This window comes from Eptatretus burgeri, chromosome 3, assembly GCF_056783735.1.
Source record: "Eptatretus burgeri isolate ZD-2024b chromosome 3, Ebu_testis_v1, whole genome shotgun sequence".
NCBI classification, from domain to species: domain Eukaryota; kingdom Metazoa; phylum Chordata; class Myxini; order Myxiniformes; family Myxinidae; genus Eptatretus; species Eptatretus burgeri.
In genome coordinates, this window is record NC_140963.1 from 9,521,000 (window position 1) to 9,543,195 (window position 22,196).

The window sequence follows — 22,196 nt, forward strand, 5'->3', positions numbered from 1 at the left end:
AACAATATATATATATATATATATATATATATATATATATATATATATATATATATATATATATATATATATATATATATATATATATATATATATATATATATATATATATATATATATATATATGAACATTTGATTTACACAGGAATGTCTTCTTTTGTTCATGTTGTTAGCTCCTTTCATTGCATACTGTTGAATTGTTGAATCTGTATGAATAATAAAGTGATCCATATTCACAAAGACTGAAGTGTTTTTTTTTCTATCTGTATGTCTATTTATCTACATTTTCAATAATGGCGACTGCTAATTTGCATATTAATGAGCTAAATTTCAATGTTATCAAATTATAAGTGGGTTTATCATGACCAGTGACTCTAAAATATATGGGTTTGGACACCTCAACCAGGCTCTTTGGATGCTTACTTCTGGTGATATTAAGAACAAGCTCAAATGAGCTAAGATCCTCATCCTCTTAATGATGACGTCATAAAAACGAATATGACGTCATTGTGATGTATCAGGTTTGCGATAAATTATCTGTGCTAATGCCCGGCTTGATTCCCGCAAACAAAATTCAAACAGCTTGCCTAGTTTCGGAGATAATTTTTTAGGCGATTTCAATTAGCGGCGATATTATGACGTCAACTTTTTTTTCTAGGAGGAGTTTTCAAAATCGGAGATGGTTGCTGTCTGTGCAGGGTAGTTTTACATATAATTTGCATATTAATGAGCTAAATTTAAATGTTATCAAATTTTAATTGGGTTTATCATGACCAGTGACACTAAAAATATTGGTGTCGACACCTCAACCAGGCTGTTTGGATGCTTACTTCTGGAGATATTAAGAAAAATAGTAATTTCGACAATGGCCACCGCTAATTTGCATATTAATGGGTTTCTACAAAAATGCTCAAAGGTGCCAGAGTGGCATCAATCGGAATATTCACTCAGATGGTCTGGTGATCACAAAAATGCAGAAAAACAATCTGCGGACCCGAATGCAAGGTCATCTTGAAAAATGGTGTTTGACATCCGGACTAGGGTTGAAACAGATATATAGCACAATATCTCAAAAATGTATTGGGCTTGATTATGTTCTACTGGATCAGGCATTGCATGGCGGAGGTATGCACTCATGCCTAGTGTTGGCTGAATGGTTAGGGTGGTAGGCTTGGGATCCTAGGATCTTGAGTCCAAATCCCACTCAGCTGTGAATTAATACCAGGTGGGGTTGACTCTGCCTGTCCTCCTTCCGATGTTGGCAAAATGAGTGCCAGCATGCTGGTATCCTATGTCAGAGTGGCGACCCATCCAGGATTGTGCCCAATAGGCAAGGAGACTGCTTCGGCAGCACCAACGCTTTGCACAGAGCATGGTCCCAATGGATGGATGGTATGGGCTCAATACCAAGTGCCCATCTGATTTAAAAAGAGTAGACCATTCTTTACAGGTACCATCGCCAAATTTTCAATTCCTGTTCTAATCGATATGGGACAATGCAATAGCAGCATCGACGTGTACACAGAAATAATGCAAGCTAACAACCAAGTGCTTGTTACAGGTGCATGAATGAATGAATAAATGAATTCCCAAAGACCCACAACTGTTAACCTTTTTTTCGACTGACCAACTAACGCCATCCAAAAACATTTCTGGTCCGAGTAAAAGATATGTAAAAGGCATTTACTTTTTCATTTTGTGCGTGGGTAGCTATTTTCTCACCGGTTGGCATCTTGCGCACTCCTGCCTGGACGCATGCCCAAAACACTGTTGTTGCTATTGGCTGGTAGTTTTGAAGTGCAGCGATGGAGCAACCTAATGGGCTCTCCGTAGGTCAGAGGTCGAGGGAACTCTGCAGATGATGAGGTCTGCTGCCCAGAACACCAGGTGCCATTGCCCACAGCTTGATGGTGGAATAAGGGAGGAAGAGCAAGGGAGTGGAGGTAAAGAAGAAAAAGTCGAAAAAAAAAAGGAAGTAAACGACATTCCAGTACTACACACAATCGGTTTTGTTTACCGTACTAGAATTTTCGTGAAAAGAGCAAAAGGTTGCTTTGTTTTTGAATATATTGACATTGTTTAATTCTGGCATAAATATTAGTGCACCATGTTGCCAAAGGAAATGCAAGAATGGATGAGGAATGAAGGAAATGTAAACATTGTGTGCTTGCTCGGTCGTGACCCTCGCACAAAGTGATTGGTGAGTGCCATAAACAGCTGGATTTGAAAGCACTGGTGACCCCAAAAATGGGCAGGGATAAAATATTGGGAGTGGGGTAACTTTCTTTTGTAGATTTTACATATTAAACTGGAGTTCATAGTGGAAAAGACATGGGAAGGATATTTTCAACTCTTGCTTTGCGTTTCCAAGCATGATCTATATTAGCTTCGTTTGTGAACTTTGAATAACAAGCGTGATGGCAACCATGTTATGAAGCCAATGGTTCAAACGGAACAGTCCAGAGCTGAACATTCTGCCGTCGCTTCTCAAAGAAACTGACGACTTTGGAACAATATTTCAGAAAAAGATGCAATAAAACAAGCAAATCTTTTGGATGAAGTTCGATCTGTAGTTGCATCACTAGGTGCCGCCATTTTTGTCTGAATCTTGCGGTTATTCCGCCCTCAGAGCGCGTGGCATATTTGATTGGTTCAGATGACATAAAATGTTGCCCAAGTACCGTGAAACTGAAGGTTTTTGAGGTGTAAACAAGGCGATTTGTAATCAGAGTGTTCAAATGTATAATTCCATTGAAATAAAAGTTTTAAAGTCTGCAGAAAAAAAAAAAACAGCTAAACAAACCATTGCATCGGAAGTTTAACGCTGCTGATTCGTTGGCGTTTTGCACTTCCTTATTTAACGTATTAAATTAGATATTCGTGCCTGTTGTCTGTGTCCTTGATGATGTCCTCAAAAACAGTAAGCTTCCTGTTTGGAATGCTTTCCGATTATGTTTGACTGCCAGACTGCCAGACAGACTGAAGCAATTGCTATACTGCGAGTGAACATGCACGCACGGAACGAGATTTGCACAATTTGCCAAATTCAGAGCAAAAGTATGCTAAACTGCTGGTTCTTGTTCCGATTCATGTTTCATTCGTGTTCTAAGATTATCAAAATATAAAATTCATTTGAAATTAAGTCGCTCCTCGATCATCGACTGACATTTGTAGACAGACAGACAGACAGACAGACAGACAGATAGAGCCAGTTACTTAACCCCACTTTGCGCTGTGCACGTGGGGGTAACAAAGTGATTCAACACAAATGGTGCCATTTACCCCAGTTTACAATATGATATACACCATCACAGATTGGTTACCTGTGTCTGTTTCGCAGTGTATGGTACAGTGCAATGTTAATGCTTGTGCATCCATGATTCAATACAGAAAAAAAATATATAACACGAATAAAAGGGTGTGTGTGTGTGTGTGTGTGTGTGTGTGTGTGTGTGTGTGTGTGTGTGTGTGTGTGTGTGTGTGTGTGTGTGTGTGTGTGTGTGTGTGTGTGTCTCCTCTATAACTCCAAAACCATGAAACCAAGCAGCCTGAAACGTAACATGCACACTAAGAAAACTCCAAGGAAGTGCAGGAGTGAAAATTGGGTGTTTGGGTTAATTAAAACACCCCTTTTGAAGATAATTAACGGCCTTCTTTAATTATAGCTTTCATCAGGCGATCCTCGGCCACCTTTCATTTGGAACAGGCCACAACGATTTCTGAACGATAAACAGAGATGTGAGCTCCAGATTTGAAAACACCAGCAGACTCCCTCCAAAAAGTGTTAATGTGTCCAATTCGGACATTACACGGGCGTTTGCGGGTGCTTAGTTGTATCGAGGGCAATTGGTAATTGCTTGCCAAGCTGGGCGTTCCGTTGGAGTGCTTGACTGCTTAAGTCACTGACTGAGCTGCACAGTACAGTTCGTGTCCCGATCGGTTGTACATATGACAGTAACTACAAGGTAGAGGTACATACACAGCACACACGGACGTGGTACATATGGGTAGATTTGGATCTGTACGGACTGTCTGCGGGTGTGTGGACATGCCATGCCGGTTTTGGGTGCAGTGGAGCAAAGTTTCTTCCCGTATGTTATGGAGGTTATATCAGGTGTTCCTTTGTCCTCACGCCTGTTTCTAAAGCATTTGGTTATCGGATTTGCTTGACAAAGGTTAAATGTTTCCCTTTGTGAGCTTCAAAGCAAAATATATTTGATAACGCCCGATTTCTGAGCCGTTTGCAGTTTTAACGGATTTTCTAAATTACCGAGCAAATTATTTTCCACCCATCACTCGCAGCTGTTTATAAAGAATAATGTTTGTGATCATGCCCCTGAAATGTCTAAATAAATGTAACATTGTTTTTCGGTGAAAGCTGCTCAAGGTTTCTGGGTTGTACACAGTACGAACAGTAATCGGTAATCAAACTGACTCCAACCTGCTGATTCCCGAAAAATTGCAGATTTCGGCCAAGCGTGTGTGTGTGTGTGTGTGTGTGTGTGTGTGTGTGTGTGTGTGTGTGTGTGTGTGTGTGTGTGTGTGTGTGTGTGTGTGTGTCTTTGATTGGTATCTTCATATGTGGGTTTCAGAATGTGGAATAGAGTCCCTCCCAGGGCAGGCTCGAAGCATCCACCTTCATTTCAGTAAGGGCGTCACGATTCATGGACCAAGCTGTGAAGTTTGCTGTTCTCAAAGTTTTGTGCCAAGGGCTCTCTCTTCAGGATCGTTGCTGAGCCCCGGACGGCTTCCAACTGCAGTTCGTTTGTTATAATATTCCAAAGGATGGTTTTTAGCTCACCTGTAAAGTAGTTCCAGGCAGCTTATTGGATGACACATAGTCTGTCCATCCATAAATACTTGCAACTTGTTCTCAGAAACTACACAAACCATTTCAATGAAATTTGTCTACAACCTTCATCACACGTGATGGCATAAAAAACAGGGCTCTACAGGGGGAGTTTACTGGGAAGTGGGGGGGGGGGGAGTGGGTTACCTCCCCAAAGAGGTATTTGCTTTCTTTTTAAACGAAACACATCATTCCGATGAAACCACGACAACTTTCATCACCAATGACGTGCCAAGGCTTGTTCATGACATTAGAAAAATCTGGCTCAAAGGGGATTTAGGGGGGGTTGCCCCCCAAAATAAGTATTTGCTTTCTTCTCCAAAACTACACATACAATTCCGATGAAACTTGACCACCAACTTCACCACCCGTGATGTACTAAAGTTTGTTCATGACATTAAAAAAAAATTGGGGTCGAGGAGGGTCTATGGGGAGAGGGGGTTTTTCCACCAAAATATGCAGTTGCTTTCTTCTCAGAAACTACATACACAATTCTGATGAAACTTGGCCACCATCTTCACCACTCATGATGTGCCAAAGTTTGTTCACGACATAAAAAAATTGGGGTCTAGGAGGGTCTATGGGGGGATTACCCCCCAAAATATGCATTTGTTTTCTTTTCTGAAACCATACACACAATTTCGATGAAGCTTGACCACAACCTTCATCACCTGTGATGTACCAAAATTTGTTTATGGCATGACAAAAACATCCATAGGTATTTACTTTCTTCTCCATTATATATTTTATGGGTCATCCATGCCAACCATTGGTTGCCTGGTTATCTTATCCAGCCACTACCAGGTGATCGCCCAGGGGTATTGCCCCTATGTTTAATATCTCTGTTAGGTTCTTTGTCATCATTCCTGTAGGTCCAGCTTTCACTGGTACAACTTTGGCATTCTTCAGCTTCCAGGATCTTCTCACTTCATTCTTGAGGTCTTGGTGTTTGGTCATTTTCTTGATTTCTGCATTGTTTGGTCCAAAAATCCCTGCCATTAACACCTCAATCAGCAATGCCTTCTTCTCTTTTTTTTTGTACCTTTGTATAATATCTGGCCGCAATGCTTTGTTTTCGATGTGCACACTCGATGGGATCATTAGTTCGTACGTTCGCGGAACTTCCATGTTTTCAGTGTATATGTATATTGTATATGTACTGTATATGTATATGTCAGATGCACCTCCTGACTGTTGTGGTGAGCATCGCCGCGGATTATGTCTCATGGTAAAACTGCATAATCCTCAAAGAACAACTGTCCATCTACCACCCAGGCAATTGGTCCGGCTAATGCAAACCATTCAACCGGAAGGCAGGTGATGCGATCGTCGGGTAAATCGAAACATGTGGAGGGTGACGAGTGAAACACTCGGAGTGTGACGAGCAAAACATGCGGAGTCCCGAGAATGATCCCCATTGGACAAAGTCCTTCACCTTTGTCTGTTTGACAGAGTCGTCGGGCCGAGGCCTCCGGGTTGGAGGTGACGCTTTAGTGTGGGACTATATCCAATGGACATCGAGGGAGTGCTCATCACACTCCACATGTCTTGATAATATATATATATATATATATATATATATATATATATATATATATATATATATGTTGGTTGAGGAGGTAGCACACTGAGCAGTAAAGAATAAAACATTTATTAATGCCCGATGTTTTGAGAACAGCTGCATTATCTTTCTCAGCAGTGTTCAGAGTGGTGATGCTGCGTTGAGCCCCATTGGCACCGTGTTAACTTCTGCATTTTGGCTTGGATCACGTAATTGCCAATCACAGTGCTCCCTGCATTTAACATATTTTGCAGCTTTGGCGGTATTTATCATTCAAATACAAACTACTGAGTTTCACTATCAGTCGTAATAGTGGCTCAACTCCTGGGTGGCTTCCACAAGCCTCAACTATGTATGTATATATATATATATATATATATTTTTTTTTTTTTTTAGTTGATCATGCAATGCTCTGCATGTGATATGCAAGCCAACGTTTCAGTCGATTGATACTTCTCACAGGCATACCAGGCCTCGATTTCTCGAGGTTCATCCTTGATGATGCTTGTGCCAAGGATTGAGGTTTGATTTTGGGTGTGTGTGCATGCGTGCATGCATGCCAATTACGGATTAATGCACAGGCATGCAGGGCCCATGCTCAGGGACCCAAAACTCAATGTGGGCCCCAGCTCAACATGGACCCCTGGCAGAGGCGGCATGAGGACCGTACAACCCACGCAGTTGTATGGGGCCCCCGATAACATGGGGCCTCACATGACCAATCGTGGTTCACAATATTTTGAGATGCCCTATCCCCCTCTCGAAGGGGGGGGGGGAGGTCTCACTTCAATGACAAAATATCAATTTGAGAATGGTAATAAACACAGTGCAAAGGGAATGCTCCATATCAAGGAAAGAATGCACGGTCACATAATGAATGAATTAAAAAAATGTTTACCCCTGATGTTTAACTCGACAGGACTATTACAAAATTAGGGGGTGAGCTAATTATTATTGGAAGAGAAAGAAAGTGGAATAATAATTATGTTTAATGTACACAAATGCAACAATAATCACAATCACATTTGTATAATTCCTCATGTAAATACATTTTGATATTGATTACCAAATCCACATGACAATTTATTGGACGATCAAAACACACCAACCCATGAGCATGGTGGAATGTTGCGGGTTTTTAAAATCAGAAGTGTGTCAGAGCACCTGTCCCGAGAATGAAACAAAGTCACCCCAGTGGGAAGGACAAAACTGTGGGGAACAGAGACATTAGGAGATCTGTGGAAGGGAGAGGGATGGGACGGGGAACACGGGGTATATAAGATGGACATTACAGGGACTTTCAGGAAGGAAAGCATGGAATTTGAAGGAGGTGTGTTTGGGGTGGATTAACGGGGGTAGAAAAGATCGAGGATTTGGATGGGAGACGATAAGAGGTGCTGGTGAACAGCTGTTTTGAAGGCCTGGAGGGAAGAATGGAATTGAAGAGAGTGTGGGAGTTTATTCCAAAGGCAGGAAAAAAGAGGAATGAAAGAGTGAAGGTGAGCAGCGATTCGTGATTTTGATAGTTTTACCAGAAGGGGGTTGTTGGTGGACCTTGAGCGCCCAGCGGAAACATGGTGGGGACAAATCGCAGACAGAGCAGGGGGGGGGGAGCAAGACCGGAGAGGAGACGGTAGAAGACAGAAAGACAACTGATCTGGGAGATGCCAATGATCCGAAATACCTTGGTTTCTACAGCGTGAAGCCGAGAAAGGTGGGAGGCAGGAGCACCAGCCCAGAGGGTAGAGCAGTACTCCATCAGGCTGCGGACGAAAGCTTTGTAAGTGGTCAGGAGCTCAGGTGAGCCGAGGAAGGACTTTGCACGATGGAGGATTCCCAATCGGCGACTGGCTTTGGAGGCCAGCTTGGAAATGTGGCTTTCCCAGGAAAGATCATGGCAGATAGTGAGACCCAGAAGCTTGAAAGAAAAGACTTCTTCCAGAGAATTGTTGAGAAAGTCGATGGGGGGTGGGGGGGTGGGGTTCCAAAAAGTTCTTTTGGAGAGACATCGTGAGATTGTAAGATTTGTCCGGATTGAATGACGTGTTCCACGTGTTGGACCAGTTTGTGATTTTATCCAGATCTGCAGTGAGTGACGAAGCTGCTGCTTGCCGGTCTGAGGGATGACAGATGGTACGGCAGAGGGTGGAGTCATCAGCAAAGAGGCAAAGAGGATTTTCCAGAGAGTCAGAGAGATCATTGATGAAAACCAGAAAAAGAACAGCGCCCAGAACGCTGCCTTGAGGAACTCCAGCCTGGACAGGAAGAGGGGATGAAAGAACTCCATTTAGGGCCACACGTTGACTGCGACAGGAGAGGAAGTCTGTGAGCCATGAGTGGAGATGGCCTTGAATACCATAGGAAGAGAGTTTGGTGAGTTGTGCAGGGTGCCAGACCGTGTCAAAAGCACGTGATATGTCTCGGGATATGGCTCTGATTTCATGTCCCGCATTGAGGACCTCCATCCATTGTTGGGAGAGCAGAATCAGCATATCCAGGGTAGAGTGACCTGGTCTGAAACCAAATTGATGATCGGAAATCAAACCATTGGAGAAGAGGAAGGATTTAATGTCTGAAGCGATGATGAATTCCAAAACCTTGCTGACGATTGGGAAAAGGCTGATTGGTCTGTAGTTGCAGGGATCTGTTTTTGCACCTTTTTATGCAGTGCGGTAATGTTTGCAAATTCCCAAGCAGATGGCAGATGACCTTGAGCAAATGAGAGGGTGAATAGAACAGAGAGAGGATGGGCAAGAGCAGAGGAGCAGGATTTTTGGGTAAATCAAATATGGCTGCCAAACCATGTCACCTATGATGTCAAAGTTGGAGAACTTTTTCTTCCTCATGAATAGGCGAACATACCTGTAAAGTTTCACCTCGATCTGTTCAGCTGTTTTGGAGGAGGATATTTTTGAAGGTTTTTATGTTAAAAACAATATGGCTGCCAAACCACATGAGCGATGACATCAATTTTTTCCCCCATACAATTTAGCCCTAAATGACCCTCAAAATTTTATATTCTGATCGGATAAAGTGTTCCATGTATGCAATTATGACGTCACAATGAAGCCACCAGTGACATCATCAAAAAAACCTCACACTTATTTCCCATGGGAAGTATTTTACATGTGCGAACTTTCAATTTTTTACATGGAGCGGTTTCAGAGAGACAGACGTCCAAAGTTTTTCTTTTTTCCCAACATGGCTGCCATACCAGTGACCTATGACGTCATAATTATCATTAAAATATTCTGCATGAGTAGTCACACCTATGGTGAAAATTTTGTGTCGATCGGATAAGCGGTTGGAGAAAAAATTAGCATGGACAGACGTACGTACACACATACAGACGTACGGATGGGCGGACGGACAACCCAAAAACATAATACCACCGGCAACTTCGTCAGCAGAGGCATAAAAATAAGAAAATAAAAACTTGCTAACCGAACACACCCTTGTAAGTGCTGGGGTGTGTTCCATTTCCAATCAGCTTGTGGAGTGTTCGCCAAGTGGCTTAAGCACTCAAGAAAGCACTCCAATGAAATGCTTTATAATATAAGGAACAGCTGTCTTGACAAATGATAGCAACCTGATTGGTAATGGAACAGCTCAACCTGGCATTTTTTTTCCAATGGGGGAAAAAGGCAATAAAACAAGGGAATTCTTCCACATTTTTTGCAGTAGAGTCGAAAGCAACATAGGTGAAGCAAGTGTGAAAATAACATGGAGTCCTCTTTTTTTGGCTTTTTGGGATGAAAATAACACGGAGTCCTCATTTTTTTTGTTTGGCCTTTTGTGGTGAAAATAACAAGGAGTGATCTTTTTTTTTGGCCTTTTGGGGTGGAAAAAACGTGGAGTCCTCTTTTTTTGTATTTTGGGGTGAGAAATGACAAGGGGTCCTCTTTTTTTTTGGCCTTTTGGGATGAAAAAGTTTTTTGCCCAGGCCCCCAAAAATCCTAATCTCCGTGTGTGTGTGTGTGTGTGTGTGTGTGTGTGTGTGTGTGTGTGTGTGTGTGTGTGTGTGTGTGTGTGTGTGTGTGTGTAGCAACCAAGGACAGCCTATCTTGTGACCTTACAGGATACATTAAGAGCAGGAAATATCAATTTTCCCTGTTATTCAACGTCTGGGTTAAAATTTCAAAGAAAATCATAAACCTTTTTAAAGCAAAAGGAGTAAAAGAAAGAAGAAAACAGGTCAGGTGCATTTCATGAAAAGTATGATTAGGTAAAATTAAAGGAGGTAACCTCGCTCTATCTCAAGTGACAATGCCTCGTGCCACCTCCACTAACAAATTACATACTCAATGGTATTGTGCCATTGTCCTTCAGCAGTTGAAATTAAAATGATCACCTCCAATATCACAGATATTACGATGAGTTGGGCCGTATTTTTGGTACACTGGAGCATCAGAGGAATTTATTACTACACTCCCCCAATTCTTCTTGTGCAGTTGTACTCTGGGACCAACATCGATGGCTAAAGATGTTTGGTCATCACTCCCTTAATACTTTACATGTTTCTTTAATTAACTTCATTTATTTTACACAACTTAAACGAGCCTTGTCATTGTATATTAAAAATGAAAAAAAACAAAAAAACTGCATGCCCAAGGAAAGACGGGGCCTGCTTGGCGAATGGAGACATTGCATTCCTGTGGATGAAACTCAGCCCTGGCATCATAGTCAATGCTTTCTTGTCAATAAACAACAAATCATGTCACAATTTCTGATGGAGCATTTGTAATCACGATAGCAATGCATAAAATGAGGTCGAACATAGCATTCAATGTCAATTATATTTAATTTCCTTTCTACCTATCTCACCTGTTCTCCTGCAGCAGTTTCTGTCCACAACAATTATCGTGTTTGTCTGTTTTGCTTTGTCAGTTTGTGTGCCCATTTCTTTCCTGCACTCCTTTCTCCTGGATGTTTGTCTTTGGTTGTCCTGTCTTAACTTTCCTGTTTGTGCTACTTTTATGCCCGATTCCTTACACTTCAAGTCAATGCTTTAAACTCTCACTTTTTGAACAAAATCTCTCGCATGAGCCTTCTTCTCAATAGAAAAGTAGCCGAAAGGAAATGACAATTGTTTAATTTTCTCTCACGTCACATAGGTACCAGACATGGCAAAAAAACCCCCGAAAACTAAACCCTCCGTTTTATTCACCATTCAGATAGTTTTCACGTTAAATTTCTCTCTTATTTCAGAAAATGATCGCTGAGGTCCTGGAGGAAAAGATGCTCTGGACAAATGCTAAAAAAAGGTTTTTCCTGTAGAATCCCACATTGAAATGCAATTCATTGTCCAATCTCAAAGAAAGTTCAAGAGAAAATTTAACCGCAGAGACGCCCCATGCAAAGAGAGAATATTCAAATGGATGAAGAGATTTTAACAGCAAGGAACTGTGCACAACTTAAACTCAAAATCAACGGGCAGACCAACTCATCCTGGACGCCCTTCGCTTAGGACTCCTGAGATCATCGACAAGGTCCAAGAATCGGTCGGAAAAAGTTCAAAAAAAGTGCAGGCATGAACATGGCCTGACAGTGTCAAGTTTCAGGATTATCCGTGATGACATGAAACTTCATCCGTACAAAATACAAGTCAGACATAAACTCACTGACACAGACAAAAACAAGTCTTGAAATGGCTTGAGGTTTGTGCAGGATATCGAGGAGGGGCTTGATTTTCTCAACGACATCCAGTTCTCCGCCGGGGCTCATTTTTTGCTTAATGGCCGAGTCAATTCAAGGAACAATGTCTACTGGGGCACAGTACCGCCGAATGAGGTTCACCAGAGACCCTTACATTCAGTCAAGTGTACGGCCTGGTGTGTCATGCGCAAGCATGGCATCATTGGACCCTTCTGGTTCGAAGATGAGGACGGTGATGCCATGACCATCAACTCTGAGCACTACATTAAAGAGGTGAATGAGTTCTGAGCTGCTCTTGGTCGCAGGAGAAGCTTTCAAAGAGAGAAAAAAAATATTGTTTCAGCAGGATGGGGAAACCCTTCACACCGCAAATGAGTACCGTGAATGGGTGACAAGCCACTTCGGTGAGAGAGTGATTGGCTGAGTGATCTCAACATTCACCTGATCTGATCCCACTAGATTTTTTTTATCTTTGGGGATATCTCAAAGCCAATGGGAACAAGGATAACCCGAGAAACATCTTTGAGTTGAAACAAGCAATCACAGAGAAAGTCGGGTCCATCCCACTTGCCGAATATCAGCGTGTAATCAACAACTTCGCCTGTCGTATTCAAATCCATATTCAGAGCAGAGGTGGACATTCGGAGTATGTGATCGACCGAGTGTCAAACTAAAGTCTTGCAAGTTATGGTTCCGATATTTGGTACACCTGTGTCACAGAAAATGCAGCACATATTCCTGAAGTTTTATCTCATTCAGAATAAAAATGAATGTATTGTTGATTTTTGTATGGGGTTGGTTTTCTTTGGCAAACCCTGCACTGTATATGAACTAAACGTGATCAGCATACAATATCGAGGAATGAGCTGAAATTAGAAAATGCCTTTCACGATTTTGAGAACATTTCCCCTGGTTTGCACTTTATATGCAAAGCATAATGTTTGCATTCATCCATTTGATATGTTCCGGGCAGGCACATGGTCATGCAAAGCTCCGCTTAGCCAACACACGTGTGTGCTGAAATGCTTACAACAATTCCCTCAATCATTATGGCTGTAAAACAACACCTGCATTTATGAATGGAACCCTGCTGTATTGGATTTGATATTCCCACCTGTAGAACTAGGTTCAAACACAGTGCAGGTTTTTCCAAAACTTTCACAAAATAAAGGACCTCGGTCCTGATTATAATGCAGCCATGTCAAATCCCAGTGGAAAAATCAAATGGAGTACAAAAACCCACAAAAGGAAGCTGTAAAACAAAAGGACGATGGAACAACCTTTGGAGGAACAACAAAGTGCAGTGGAAATGAGAGGCACTTTTTTCTCATTTAAGGTGAGCATACACAATGCAGAATGTCATTCGGTTCCGGTTGTCTGATCATTGTGTAACTGAGTTAAGTCAGTCGATTGGATATTCACGCCATCTTTCAAAAGAGGATGGAATGGCGACAAGCTAATGCATAACACACGCGAGTGCTTCGTAACTGCCTTCATTCAAGCTTAGCGACAAAGCGCCCTGCTCCAGGCCTTTACCCACCCAGTTTACTCAAATCGCTTCGACGGGAATTCTGCATTTTACCAGCACAGCACACTGTTGTGTAAGCATTCCTTTCTCAATGCCATCAGTGCTATTTTCCTTGCTGTGTCGGCTACAAGACCATCCGACTTCTTTAATCATAGCAAGTGACACAAAGCGTGCAAATAGGGTGATTAAAAGGGGATCTATGCTGCGAGGCTGGTAGAAGGGGAACAAATCTTGTGGAGAGTGGTCCCAGTGGAGCAATTCACAACTCTGGTGGGACAAGCCGAGAACATGCTGGGAATCCATACGAACCAGGTCCCCAGAAGCCTCATAAAATAAGCTTTACTTGTTGAGTCCAAGTTTTCTGTTCCCACTGTGATTACATTCACCTCATTACGCAAAATACTTACAGTTAAGGGACAGCTTTGCAAACGCCCCATGGGAAGAATGTCACCCTCCTGACTCTGCCTCCCTTGCATCATTCTCACCATCAACACAACCCCATAAATCATCGCAATGGATACAAGAAGTGACATCAACATTACTCCCAAAGCTTACATAAAGGACAAACAAAGCATCTTGATACATATTATGATCACACTCAGGTTAAGAAAAAGAAAAAAAAGCAATATGATAAAAACACCCTTATCAGTCTCACATATGACTACCAAGGAGTGGAGACCAAAATGCCAAGTTACCTGCGTTGTGTAAGCCATAGCAACGTGGGTGGACTTGTGGAGGAGAAGTTCTTGAGGTGGGGCAAACCGGAACCTCATGAACAGGAGTGAGGCCGCGTTCTGTAGACGGCCGGCAATGCAAAGGAAATGGTCGATGAGGTGGTGGTTGATTGGCGTAATCCTGTAGGACTGCGCAGAACAAACAAATGAAACGGAATGCAAACAAGAATTTGCAACAAGCACCGAGGACCTACCTCTCTCGTAACTCTAACGCAATAATATGTCATTTCTCAGAATTAACAATGCACAAATGATCTAAGGCTTGCTGCTCTCCAAATATTCTATGAACAATTGAGATGACGACTTTACCAACTAAATCGATGTATATTTGTCAAATTTGATAATTTATTGACACCGATTCACTCTGTAGGTGAAAAGGTTCCATCGTGGATGGCATGACTGATGTGAGCCATGTGTTATTAAAAAATGTGTGTGAACATAACAGCCCAGCAGGAGATCTTGTATGAAAAAAAAAAAACAACCGACTTTTCTTGATGAAAGCTGCAACCCTCTCCTGATCAGCAAGAGCATGTGGAGCAGGCGACAATTGCTCTGTCAATGCAAATGCAGCAAATGCGCATGCTCTATCCAAGCTCTACCCTCTCCTCAGCAAGAGGTGAGCACATCCATTACGTATGTAGTCGAACCTGTGAAGATGCTCTTGCCACATATTTATAGAAATGAAAGTACTTCTATCAAGTTATATAGATTAGCGGTCACTCCCACCCTCAGGGCCTCAGGGTGGGAGTACCTTTCTCGGCCCACCGTCGATGGCAAATGTGCTACAGCACACGCTTCAAAATGCACTTTATAAAATTTCGTCATTTCTTAAAGAAATGTTATTGATCACAACATATAATTTTGAAAAGGTTCCATTATACAGGGTGTGCCATAAGTCAATAACCCCCCTTTTGCCGAGCTTTAGATCGTGGAATATTTGGTGAAAATGCATGTTTCTGGCATCGAAATTTCGCGTAAGGAACAGAAATGAGACGGCACTCCCTAACTTCATGCACTTGGCTGTTTAGAAATAGAAAAATAATCAGATAATCGAAGACGGACGCGTGTCAGCTGATTTCCTGGGTAGAAGAAAAAAGTGCCTGGAAGTTCGTTGACCCTGGCTTAGTCTTCGATTCAGGTCGGCGAACTATTTACCACATTTAATCAGTGAATTAACATTGGCAGTCAACACAATAACCCGCTCAAACCCTTCAACAACATAATCACCATCATCCCCATCAACTTGTCTTTATTATCACCATCATCATTGCTTTCACATTATTGGATCACGTTTGCCATCATCTATATATTACTAAAACTCCCATATTGTATGTATGGATGTATATATGTATGTATGTATGTATGTATGTATGTATGTATGGATGGGTGTATGTTCCCAAAATACAGCCAAAACGGTACATGATAGTGCAAAAATTTTATGACCACCTTACTCACCATTCCCCTGCACTGTGCAGTATCAAGTTTCGTTCAAATCGGGAAACGAAAAAAATTATTAAAAAATCAATTCCCGATTCAGTCAAGTACTCCTCTGGAGAATTTGATCAATGCAAACAACCTCTGTGGTATAGATCGCTTGAGCTATCTTTATTTTTTCTTGAAATGATTTATTTTTAAATCTAAAACATTCAGTGTAGACAAAGACCGATCTCATACTTCAGTGTTCATTAATAAATAAAATTGTGTTTATAGTCTGGATGCAGAACTGGAATTTTACCCTCGGTGGGTTTTGGAGTACATACACCATTTTATTGCAGATTCTGGAAACATAGACTATACTAAACTCAAATCCGAGTGATGCCACTTTGTCACGCTTGAGTAAATTTTTTTAGGAGCAAAATTCAAAATGGCCACCATCAAAACCGTTTTTTGGCCGTAACTCGACCAAAAATCGAGATATGAACCCGATTTCAGTGGCAAAGCCTATGTTTTGGGGGTCAAAGAATACACTGATATGTTTAAATAAACCATACAACTCATAATAATAGTCTATATTGCAATTTTTCTATTTAGATATAATATTTTGACTGAAAAAATATCGATCGAACTATTTTCAGCCGTAACTATGCCCAAAATCGATATGAACCTGATTTAAGTGGTAAAGAGTATATTGTATTGTAACAGTATATTGTATTGTATTGTATATCTCTATTTCCAACAGTACAATTGAGTAATACAATGATTAGGTAACTACAAACTATAATTAATTATATCAACACATAACCAAATAAACGTAATAAGCAAGGTTTACACAAATTTTACACAAATTCAAATCCAAAAAGGGGTCTGGACATGCTATCAACTCTGAATACACTGATTGGTTGCTGATGAACTTCTTTCATTCTGCTTTCACTCAATCTTTCTTTCACTCAATCTCACATACAAGACAGCTGCATAAATCAAATAACTAGTGTTCACTCAAGTTCCACAGCTTCGCTTGCTGATACAGACTTTGTTTGGTCGTTCTGACATTCCTCCATACCATGGCAGCCACAGAACAATGAACAGGAGAGCCTGGCGGCAGAGCAACTACATCTATTCGTTGCACAGGGTCGCATTGAGCTGCACCCACACATGATCACCTTGAGAACATTATCAGGAGCTCTGATGACATCCGGAGGCAGAGACACAGGGAGCAACATGCTCGACACTTCTTCATGTGACCATCCATGACTCGTTGGATCGATCAATGGTGGGTCTGGATCTAATGCAGCCCGCCATATTGCTGCCTGCAAGTGCGCCCTGAGAACGTGTTGGATGAAAGCCACTGTGGTTGGTGGTAGAGTTTTTAACTCTGGTGCTGATGTCAGCTTCTTGTTAGCCATCTTTGAAGACCAGACATCAAATCGAATAGCTGACATGTCTTCTGTTTCCTGGGATCCATACCAAGCAGCAAAGAAGGCAGTTGCTTCAGATATGACATCTGATAATTCTGCATCAAGATCACCAAGATAATTTAATTGACGACCATCTTTGAGGTGTTTCACAATTGTGCCTTTTCCGATACTCCACAGGTAGGCAACTGTGTCACATCCAGACACCACATGTGCTGCCAGAACTAGGGTGACAATATGTGCATGCTTCTGCACTGTCGCCTTGATGTCAACAGACGATCTGTCACAACTTGTACCAGCCATCACAAGGTTGCATGCCAGTTCCTTCAGTTGGTAAAAATGCAACAGCAATATGAATACATCTGTGTCGTCTGAAATTACCCAGATACTCGGAACTCCTGATGAGGCTAGAAGGACCATTTTTTGTACCATAATAACATCAGCTTCTTCGTGAGTGGTTCTTAGGTGAGGCCTCTCTACTACTTGGTATTCTGCAATTTCCATAGGTATTGGGTTAGGTCCAGTTAATATGAGCTTTGTGTTGGTAGAAAATGCTTCAGGATGGTCTTGGATGTAGCTGCAAATGATATTTATTTACTGGACTTTGTTCTCTGTCACTGTCAAAACGATCTTTTGTGCAGGGAGTGGCGTCATCAGATTCAGCTGGTTCGTCGACTGGCATCTTTGCCTGCACGAGCGGTTCGCATGACTTTCTTGATGATGTTGTCATAATACCGGTCAAAGACCAAATACGTATCACATATCTTCAGCTTATCTCTCAAATAAGAAAGAAGATTCTGCACATAGTCCTCTACTGTTCCTTTCGATGGCCATTGAATCACCCACAGCATAGCACAACCATCTACAATAATTGCTCCATCAGCTGGAAACATTCCGTCAAACACCTCTACCTGCAATTTCTGCTTCAAGACTGCTTTCGATTTTGTGATTTGCATGTCACCGTTATCTTCAAACATAGAAGGTAGTACTGGGGCGAGCTCAAACTTCAGGATATCTTTCAGGTTGATGTCCCTCACTGCCTGAAGGCCCAACACTTGAATATATGAGCCCCGTGTCATATACAGGTGTTTGTCCGACCTTTATCTGCTTTCGGGACACTGCCATCGTGACTACTTGTTTGCTGAGCAGCTTGTTGAAGCTGTCTGACCATTGCTCCTCATACTCCTTCTATTCATCTGCTTGACTCCTATGCCAACGGAAATGTCAGCATTGACAATGTTTGAACTCATTCTTTCAGGTCCAGCTACACTCATTGGCTGTTTACTGGCACTGAATTTCATGCGACGATTGAGCAGGCAAGAAATGTTAAGCTGTGATGCCATCGTTCAGTTCAAGCGGATTCAAGATCACAGCTGTCGAACGTTGTCACTAGCAAAAGACAAGCAGAAATGTTCAATTGTTGTTAGATCAATATAATGCAAAACAATCACGAAATAACTATGTCTTGTATAAATTGTTCAGAAAGTTAAACACCAAGATGCATTCTTAAATGGAAGACATTTACAAGGGGTGATGAACAAATTAATCATTTCATTTATTTGTAAAATACATGTATAAAAAAAAAAAAAAAAAATCAGAAAACCTGTTCCCACCCTGTGTACTTTAAACATCATCAACACAAATGGTTGCTACGGTATCAAAACAATCATGATATGAAGAAACAAAAACGTCTTGCTTTCAAAAGAAAATTGATTAACCTACTGATAACAATACTTTACTGTTAATTGACATAATTTTGCATGTTTCATTAAAAAAATATCCAAGCATCTATAACTTACTTGATCTGTTGACACAGTTCATTGATCTTCATGGCAGCCATTTTTTGTCACAACTGTACTGGGGAAAAACTGCTCTGTGAAAAATTATTTTTTAACACTTTTCTCGCTATACCATGAAACTGAATTGGAACCGTGCTACAGCTATATATAAACACAATAAAAGTGCAATAAAAGCACATCAGCAACCTTTCAGTGTCTTCATCGTATCTTCTTCTTCTTTCGGCTAGCTCCCGTTAGGGATCGCCACAGCGGATCAACCTTCTCCATTTCGCTCTATCCTCCACATCTTCCATTGACACTCCAACCACCCGCATGTCCGCCCTCACCGTATCCATGAACCTCTTCTTTGGCCTTCCTCTTCTCCTCCTGCCTGGCGGCTCCATCTTCAACATCCTTCTCCCAATATACTCCGCTTCCCTCCTGTGCACATGTCCAAACCATCTCAATCTCGCCTCTCTCACTTTGTCTCCAAACCGTCCTACCTGCGCTGTCCCTCTAATATACTCATTCCTTATCCTATCCATCCTCGTCAATCCCAACGAGAATCGCAGCATCTTCAACTCTGCCACCTCCAGCTCCGTTTCCTGTCTTTTTGTTAGTGTGATATCTGAGGCGCAGCGGAACATGGAGAGCGAGAGCGTAGCAGTAACTCCACTTTATTGCGCGTCCGGATGTACATCACTGCCACCCCTAGCAGGCGAGTCATGAAATACGAAAACCCAATCACGTGATACAACACACTCCTTCCCTCGTAAAATGACAATTCAAATGATGAAATGACAATTATAACATGACCAAACAAAACCAATCAACATTCAAAATCCTCCAAGTACCGCGGCCGTCTCCTGACCCGCCTTGGACGGGCAGCGACGCCATACGGCCCAGGCTCAGACGCCTCCCGGCAAGGTCGAGGTGACACCCTCGCCAGACTTGCCCCATCTGCAACAACAACCGCCCCCGGCCGACAAGCTTGCTCGTCGTCCTCGAGCAGGACTGAATCAGGTGAACACCCCGCGGGCGTCGGCATGTCCGGCCCTGGCGATACAACATTTGGCCATGGCGACATCACAAGTGTGGGTCCCACATCGCTCGGCACGGGGGGGGGGGGGAGGGTGACGCTGAACAGCGATCATGCATTTGGTCCACGTGCCGCTTCCACACCTCCCCACCATCAGTCCGCACCATGCGATTCGCCGGCCCCAGTACCACAGAGACCACAGCCGGCACCCATTTGGAACCGTGGAAATAATCGCACACCATTACCCGCTGTCCCACATCAAAACCATGCAGCAGCATCGGGTGCGACACCGCCCCACTCACCGACCCTCCAGGTCGCAGCAAATCCAGTCTGGACCGCAATGCCCGTCCATAGAGACGAATGGCAGGAGAATCGCCCGTGACAGGATGAATAGCGTTCCTGTATTGGAGCAAAAAGACATCGACCACTGTCTGCACAGGTGAAACACCTCCCTGCGCAAAGCCCGTTTCAACATCTTAACAAACGACTCCGCCGGCCCATTCGTCGCAGGATGATACGGTGTGGACCTTAGATGTCGAATACCATTTTGACGCATAAACTCATCAAATACACCTGCGATGAACTGCGGACCGTTATCAGAGACCAGAACGTCGGGTAATCCTTTATTAGCAAAGATCGTCCGCAGTTTTTCTACTGTAATGTTTGCTGATGTATGCTGCATCACTACAACCTCCGGCCATTTAGAGAATGCATCGATCACAATCAAAAACATTTTGCCATTAACCGGCCCCGCAAAATCCACATGGACCCTCTGCCAGGCCCTGCCTGGGGTAGGCCATAGCCCCGAAGCTTGACGTGGGTTATCAGCATCTGTTTGGCACGTGGCGCAACGCTTAACCAACTGCTCAATGTCTTTGTCCAATCCCAGCCACCACAACAGGCTACGAGCAAGACTCTTGGTCTTCACGACGCCAAGGTGACTGACATGCAGTTCTTCCAAACACCGCTGCCTGAACTTCGGTGGAATCACCGGCCTCATTCCCCACATAACGCACCGTTGGACGAACGACAGCTCCGATGCGCGCGACGCGAAAGGCTGAAATGCCGGTGTTGAAGGTAGATCACTCCAATTCCGCGGAGAAATCGCCTGGACGACACGGGCGAGCATGGATCATGAGCCGATTCCACCGCGACCTGTTTGGCCGTGATCGGCCCGCATTGGACCTGGCCCAGCGCAAACACATCAACCCGGTCGGTCGACTCAGACACAGCTGGACCCTCCGCGCAAGGCAAGCCCGAGAGCCCGTCGCAGTTAGCATGCTTTTTCGGTGCTCCGGAACTGAATATCGTAATCGTAAGCAGCAAGAAACAGACACCACTGCTGTATCCGCGCGGCCGCTACCACCGGTACCCCGCGTTCGGGTCTCAGGATGAATTGAAGTGGTTTGTGATCCGTCTGCAAAGTGAAATGCCACCCCAGCAGGTATTGATGAAACCTCCGCACACCCCAGACGAGGCTGAGAGCCTCGCGCTAGATCTGGGCATATTCTCGCTCTGCTGCGGACAGGGTCCGGGATGCAAAACAAACAGGCCGCTCGGAACCATCGTCCATCCTGTGGGAGAGCACTGCCCCGATGCCATATGCAGAGCTGTCGCATGCCAATAAGAGCGGACGCGCAGGCACGTAGTGCACGACAACTGTATCCTCTGTGAGCAGCCGCTTGACGCGGTCGAATGCCGCCTGGTGTGCAGGCCCCCAGGCCCAGCGCTCATCCTTCCTGAGCAACCGCGTTAACGGCGCAAGCTGTGAGCTGAGCCCCCGCACGAACCTTTGGTAATACTGGGCCATACCAATGAACGAGCGCAACTGCATCTTGTCGCAATGCGGTGGCATGTGCTGAATCGCCTCCACCTTCCGAGGGCCTTTCAACAGCCCCTCCGGCGTGATGATGTGCCCGAGGTATTCCAAGCGCTGCTTGAAGAACGCGCACTTGTCTCTGTTCAAGCGCAGGATGCACGCTTCTAGCTTCGTCAGCACTTTGGCAATGTTCGCAAGATGCTCGTCTGACATTTTCCCCGCAATGAGCACATCGTCCAGGTAGGTTTGAGCGGGCAGGCCAATGCAAACCTGATCCATGGCTTTCTGCCACAAGGCCGGGGCCGAGCAATCCCAAAACAGAGTAGGGTATATCGATAGAGTCCTTGACACGTGTTGATTGTCAAAAGGTCGCTACTCCCG

The 22,196-nt window shown here is 43.4% G+C and overlaps 1 protein-coding gene across 16 annotated transcripts in view; it reads right to left on the bottom strand.

Moving 5' to 3' along the window:
* LOC147029380 (catenin delta-2-like) overlaps window positions 1-22,196 on the bottom strand; it is a 474,794-nt gene that overhangs the window by 303,461 nt on the left and 149,137 nt on the right. For all 16 annotated transcript variants that reach the window (XR_015055882.1, XM_085872400.1, XM_085872407.1 and 13 more), the window contains 2 exons: window positions 14,289-14,456; window positions 1,723-1,903 (listed from right to left, as the gene is read on the bottom strand). Coding sequence is in view for 15 of the 16 variants with exons in the window: in XM_085872400.1 (XP_085728526.1) it covers window positions 1,723-1,903; window positions 14,289-14,456 (349 nt within the window). In the remaining variant the exon portion in view is untranslated. The remainder of the gene's footprint in view (window positions 1-1,722; window positions 1,904-14,288; window positions 14,457-22,196) is intronic.